The 7,209-nt window shown below is 34.2% G+C and overlaps 1 protein-coding gene across 1 annotated transcript; it reads right to left on the bottom strand.

Annotated features, from left to right (window-relative positions):
* Nucleotides 1-4,884: 4,884 nt before the first annotated feature.
* Nucleotides 4,885-5,313, bottom strand: LOC113333189. The gene has a single exon (XM_026579700.1). It carries the CDS (start codon nt 5,311-5,313, stop codon nt 4,885-4,887), a length of 429 nt encoding a protein of 142 aa, XP_026435485.1.
* Nucleotides 5,314-7,209: the final 1,896 nt, after the last annotated feature.

The raw sequence follows: 7,209 nt of genomic DNA, 5'->3' as shown, positions 1-7,209 counted from the left end.
CAGATCGAACTTAGACTTAGAGATGGTGATACTCTGATATAAAGAACAGAGAAGAGAGTAGGCTGTTGCCTCTCTTCAGAGAAAAAAAGAAGAAGAAGAAAAATGATGAATGAACTGATTCTCTCGATAGTCTATACCTACTATGGACGACTGTGATTAAAAACTGATCTTGATCTCAACGACTGGTATTAACCGGTTCTTATGGTCCCGGTACAAGCCGGTACCACCCCAAGAACCGTTCCATGTACCTAGTCCTATCTAGGTTCTCAAATTCAGTACCGGTCCCTATAACGCCTATATCGGTTCCGGTTCGGTTTTTCCGGTTCCAGTCCGGTACATGTATTCTTGACCGGTTCTTGTGCAACCTTACTTTTATTACATATATATTGGAGTTTAAAATAACAGAATATTGGTTTTAGCCCCATTTGAACATTACAAAATACAAACCAATTACAAAAGCTACCCATCATTTAAAATAGTGAGCCTTTCCGCAGTGTTTCAAAGCTCTGAAATTGATATCCAAGAAATCCAATAACCCATGTCTTATTCTTTCACCGCTTCTTTTCACACTCAAATCTAACTCATTATTTTGGTGGTGGCATTGGTGAGAAACGAGGATCGAGGTAGAAAGAAATTTCGGTTAATTCAATGAGAGTTTTGGGTTGATTGAGTTAATGTGGTAATTTCATAAATAAAGCAAATTCAGATGAAAGATGAAACCAAAATTCGTCATTTTGGCTCTTAAAATAACTGTAACAAGTATAAAAAGCTTAAGCCACTATATAACTAGAGAAATTACTATAGAACTAGATAAATAGAAAATTCAAATCCAATTTTGTATGATATAAGCAGTAGAAATTAGAAGTAATAGCAAATTCAAATCCATTATCTTCTAGACCCTTCTAGATAGTAGTTCAATTTCAGCCTATGTGAGACCATTAATATATTCGAAAGTAACAAATTCCCCGAAATTGGTGATATTATTGATTACAATGGTGCCAGTATTCGATGATAGATAGATCATCATCATCTCTGGAAGTAACAAATCATCCGTCGTTATTGATGTTTTTAATCACGATTGTGTTGGATCTTTGCTTTCTCCTGCGGCAGAAGCAGATCACGATTACCACAACTACTACTATCCCAACTACCAGAATAACAAAGTAATTTCATCCTCTAGCCATAGCAGAAAAAATGTTGATGAGACTACTAGGCCATCTGATGATGAATTGTCTCTAGGTGGTGCAACTCTCACCAAGGTTAATGCAAGTTGGAAGAGAAAGAATGAAAAACTTAAGAAGAAAGGATGTGATTGGGTTGTGTAATTGATTTCACAGAAACTTTCGACCCCTCTCATGAAAGAGAGTATGGGGTGGGTATTTATAACAATTCGTAGGTTTTCTCCTCTCAACTCAAGGATAAAGTGTAATTAGTTGAAGGATATTGTTTAATTTAATCAGGTTAATATGGAGTAATTGACATGCACAAGAATGTTGTTTTCCTTTTCAATACTTTGGTTAGTTTTTTGTGCATTCAAGTTTTGAAAGCTTGAAATGCCAGGTCTAAAATCTTGATTTAGTAAATTCAAATCCACTTACTTATGTTTGATATAACAAGTGGAAATTAGAAGTAATAGCAAATTCAAATCTATTATCTTTATATCCCTTCTAGATACTAGTTCAATTTCAGCCCGTGTTAGACCATCAATATCTTCGGAAGTAACAATTTCCCCTCAATTGGTGATATTGTTAATTACAACTGTGCTAGTATTCGATGCTAGACCATCATCATATTCGGAAGTAACAATTGGTCTGTCGTTGTTGATGTAGTTAATCACGATTGTGTTGGATCTTTGCTTTCTCCTGCGGTAGCAGCAGGCCACGATTACCACAACTACTACTATCCCAACTACCATAATAACAACGTACTTCCATCCTCTATCCAGAGCAGACAAAAATGGTGATGATACGTCTAGGCCATCTGATGATGAATTGTCTCTACGCGATGCAACTCTCACCATGGTTAATGCAAGAAGGATGCATTACAGAGATTGCAATACGGAGATTGCAGGTGATACGAAGAGACGAAAGAGATACGTATATTATGAAATCAAAAGATTAAGGATAAGAGTATTGAAAGAGTTGATAAAGATAATAATGTTGAATGATTAATAATAATAAAATGTGTCTCTAAACAAGATGATATAGCCTTTATATATGCTTGCATGAACCGAATAATAAAAAGAAAAGGAAAGCTAGCTAACTTAGAAAAGAAAATACTTGAAAAATAAGCGAACTAAAACAGACGCCAGGGATCAACTGTAATAGTTGATACATATCTAGTTGACACAGATGTTAGGAAACAACTAAAATTGTTGACATAAAGTGTGATAGGAAAGATGTACTACATCAGTCCCCCATTCTTGAAAGAAACTCGCCCTCGAGTTAGCTAGTCAAAAGAACTTCATGCTCCTCATGAAATGTAAAAATTTCTTGCACATCAAAGATATTATAGATGTTCCAATCTGATGGAAGATTAATAACATAAGCATTATCAATGATCTTCTTAAGTACTTTGAATGGTCCATACTTTTTTATCTTTGTCTTGTTGTAAGTAGGAAAGCGCTCTTTTCTAAGGTGAATCAAAACTAACTCTCCTTCACTGAAAGTCTTATTTCTTCTATGTTTATTTGCATCCTCTTTGTACTTGTTGTTGGAAGCTGCAAGTTTTGTCTTCACTTCTTGATGAATATGTGAAGCTTTCTCAAGCATATTATTTGTCTTAGAATTTTATTGTCGCGGCTTTGGAAGCACTACCAAATCCAAAATATGATTAGGAACATTAGAATAAAAAATCTCAAAAGGTGTCTTACCTGTAGATCTATTGACTGAGGTGTTAAAAGCAAACTCCAAATGAGGAAGGAGAGTGTCCCATTGTTTATCTTTTCCTCAAATAATCTTGGATCTAATCAGATTCCCTAATAAACGATTAGCCACTTTAGTTTGTCCGTCTGTTTGGGAATGAGCAGTTGTACTATATGGAAGTTTAGTATCCAAGCGCATCCACAAAGATTTCCATAAATAGCTTAAAAACTTTGTGTCTCTATCATAAGTGATTGTCTTAGGAATTCCATGCAAGCGAACCACTTCTTTTAAAAATAAATAAACAATATTGGAAGCATCTGTAGTCTTCTTGCATGATATGAAGTGGGCCATCTTTGAATAACGATCTACTACAACCATAACAGAATCATTCCCCTTAGAAGTACGTGGTAAACCAAGCACAAAATCCATGCTAATATCTACCCAAGGAGCATCTGGAATTGAATGTGGAGTATATAAGCCTGTATTTTTGGATAGTTCTTTTGGATTGTTGACAAACCATGCACTTCTGCACATAATTCTGAACATCTCGTTTAAGTGAAGGCCAAAAATAACGTTCTTCAACCAAAGCAATGGTTTTATCACATCCAAAATGTCCACCAAGACCACTGCCATGCAATTCTTGAATAAGATGAAGACGCAAAGAACACTGTGGTATACATAATCGATTTGTTTTTAAAAGAAAACCATCTTGAATGAGATAATCATCAATACTGCCAGTAGAGGAACCACACTTTTCCCAGAGAATTTGAAAATCTTTATCTTCACTATACATAAAAAAATCAAAAGCTAGACTCTCATGTTTAAGAGTGACAAGAAGATGAGCTCGTGTACTCAAAGCATCATCTACCTGATTTTGTTTTCCACTCTTATGTCTAACAGAGAATGTATAATGATTGATAGTAGATAACCACTTATCATGCATTCTATTAATTTTAGCTGAAGTTTTCACGAATTTAAGATCTTGATTATCAGTGTTAACTATGAAATCACTGTAAATAAGATAAGGATGCCGTTGTTACAATGCTTGAACAAGTGCTATCGATTCCAGTCATAAGTAGCCCATTTCTTCCTTGTATCAGAATTTTTCTCACTGTAATAAGCAACTGGATGATCTTATTGAGATAATATAGCTCCCATACCAACAATAGAAGCATCACAATGTATTTCAAATGACTTTTCAAAATTTGGCATAGCAAGAACAGGAGCACTACACCAATTTTTTTTTTGAGTAAATTGAATCTTTTATCTTCTTCTTTTGTCCATTCAATTTTTTCATGCTTCAAACAATCTGTAAGACCAGCAGCAATAGTACTGAAATTCTTCACAAACTTCCTATATAAAGAAGCCAATCCATGAAAGTTGCGTACCTCAGGAATAGAAATAGGAGTTGGCCAATCAACAACTGCTTTAATCTAGGAATCATCTACTGAAATACCATCAGTTGAAACTACATAACCTAAGAATGTCACTTTGTTTGTAAGAAAAGTGCACTTCTTTAAGTTCACATATAATACATTCTCTTGTAAGGCAATAAATACTTGAGATAAATGTTCAAGATGTTCTTCTTCATTGCGGATGTAGATCAGAATATCATCAAAGTATAAGATGACAATTTTTCCAAGAAAAGGTTGCAAAACTTGATTCATAAGATGCATAAACGTGCTAGGAGCATTTGATAATCCAAATGGTATCACAAGCCATTCATATAATTATTATGAGTTTTAAATGCAGTCATCCATTTATCACCTATACGAATACGTATTTGATGATAACCACTACGTAGATCAAGTTTAGTAAATACATTAGCACCAGAAAGCATATAAATCATATCATCCAGCCTAAGTATTGGAAACATGTATGGTATAGTTATTCTATTTAATGCTCTACAATCTATACACATACGATGACCGCCATCTTTCTTGTCTACTAAAAAGGCTTGGCTAGCACAAGGACTTTTGGTTAACCTAATCAATCCTTTTTGTAACAAATCATTAACATGTCATTGTAAAATCTCATGCTCTTTTGGACTCAAACTATAGTGAGCTTGATTAGGAAGAGAGGTTCCAGGTATAAAATCTATTTGATGTTGTAAATCTCTTAATGGAGATAAAGTATTCGGTAATTCACCAGGAAATAAATTATCAAAAGAAGATAATAAGTCTTGTACCTTATTAGAAATCTCCACCATAGACTTATGAGCTTCATGAGAACTTAGAATATGAGATTGTTGCAGAGAGTGAGTAATGGTAGAAACTAGAGCAGTTGTCTTAGGTTCTGAATGTTCACTTACTAAAGTAGAAGATTGTAAAGGCCATAATACCTTTGTAAAACCATCATGAATGAAAGTGTAAGTATTTTCACAACAGTTATGAACAACAAAAATATCATATTGCCATGGTCTTCCCAAAAGTAAACTTGCATCATTCATATTTATTACGCCACAAAGAGCATAATCTTCATATCCAGGAATGAAAACTTTACTAAACATTTATGAGTGATCTTTTGAGTAGAAGAACTGTTTATCCAACCCACATAGTATGGATTTGGATGAAGAGTAACAGGCAATACAAGCTTCTCAACCAAACTTGCAGCTACATAATTCTCTGTACTTCCACTGTCAAAGATCATGCTACAAAGTTTTCCCTCAATAACACACTGATATTTGAAAATACTATGTCTTTGTGAAAGACATGGTTCAGTGATCAGTATAGGTCGACGAACACCAAGGAAATCAGAATCATAAGATTCATGCTCATGTAGGTAATTCAGTTCATTATCCTCTATCACGTCTTCTTCTTGAGTTTTCTCTTGAGTCTCTTTAATATAAGCATGAAACTTACGATAATCACTAGAAGTATGACCAGTTTGGTTGCATTTATTACACTTTTCTCCTCTAAACTTGGAATAAGGATTAGGAGGTTTTGGTAATGGAGGAAACTGTTGTTGATATTTATTACTTGTAGTATTTGGAGTAGTATATCCCTTTGGTTTGAAATATGAAGTGGTGTAGCAGGTGGAATATCAATCAAAGGTGAGTTCTCTGTAGGAAGAGGTGTTTGGTTGTAAGAAAAGTTGGTTGCTAGTGATTTTTAAATGGGTCGACTATAACTTCTTTTTGGAGCATGATAAGAACCATCTTGGTTACCATAATAAGGATTATATTGTTTTGTAGAATTATTATAGCTTTGATAACGATTATGGCGTGGTTGTACTTGGATAGAAGTATTAAGTACACGTCTCTCAATCTTAATAGCTTGTTGAATAGCCTTAACCATTGTATATACAGATTGAGTCATTCCTTGTTGTATAAGTCTATTTAAACCTTCAATAAAACGTGCAACCAACTGCTCTTCAGACTCATTCAACCGATTACGTGCCACATGACTGTAGAATTCAGCCACATATTCTTCAACAAGTCTAGTTCCTTGTCTACAATTCTAAAGTTTGATAAATAGTTGCTGCCTAAAATCTCTAAGTAGAACTTATCCCTAATGAAGCTTCTCATTCTTTCCCAAGTACGTATATGAGGCTTACCATATTTGAGACGATCTTCACATAACTTCTCCCACCAAGCCACTGCTCCTCCCTTGAGTTTATATGCAACATGATTCACTTTAGAATGGTCAAGTACTTCCATGAACTTGAAAAACGATTCTACTTCATAGAACCAATCCCCACCATGGAAGTTAGGAACGTCTTCTTTTAACTTGTATTCTGGTAGAGCTTCATAAGGATTTAAACCAGATTTAAACTTTATATTCTCCGTCCACCTTTTTTCTTGCTCTTCTTCAAACTTATCATCTTCATCACTGTCAAGATTCAAAACTGCAAGTTTTTTTGTTGGACTATCAAGAAAACTTTCGTACTGCTTTTTGTGTTTAAGATTATGTGAAAATTCTTTAGGAATAACAATATTTTGAAAGAAAGAACTTTTCTTAACATTCTTTGTTTCATCTTACTTATTCTTTTCCTTCTCCTCTTCTAACCTTGGCATGGTTTCATCTTCAAGACCATCGTGTTTTACTAACTTGAGTATGAATTCTTCATGTAGTTGCAGGAAATCCTACAACACACCCCTTGTATTATCATGACTATGATTTCTAGATCTAAACTTATTTGATATGAAAATAAAGATAAAGATAATGAAAATAGAAAATAAGACACAAGATTTACGTGGTTCGATCAATGTGATCTACATCCACGGGGTTAGGGATTTTCACTATGATTGTTTGTAATTACATATGGATTAAAATTGAGACTCCATTAATGAGTATTTGAAGCTCTTGGTTGAAGAAGGAAGAAGATGATAATAATACAAATTCTG

The sequence above is a fragment of the Papaver somniferum genome, unplaced genomic scaffold, assembly GCF_003573695.1.
Source record: "Papaver somniferum cultivar HN1 unplaced genomic scaffold, ASM357369v1 unplaced-scaffold_132, whole genome shotgun sequence".
NCBI classification, from domain to species: Eukaryota; Viridiplantae; Streptophyta; class Magnoliopsida; order Ranunculales; family Papaveraceae; genus Papaver; species Papaver somniferum.
This window is presented reverse-complemented; position numbering and strand designations above follow the sequence as displayed.

Coding starts and splice junctions, on each gene's coding strand:
- LOC113333189 (XM_026579700.1), bottom strand. CDS start 5,313: ATGAATGATGCAAGTTTACTTTTGGGAAGACCATGGCAATATGATATT.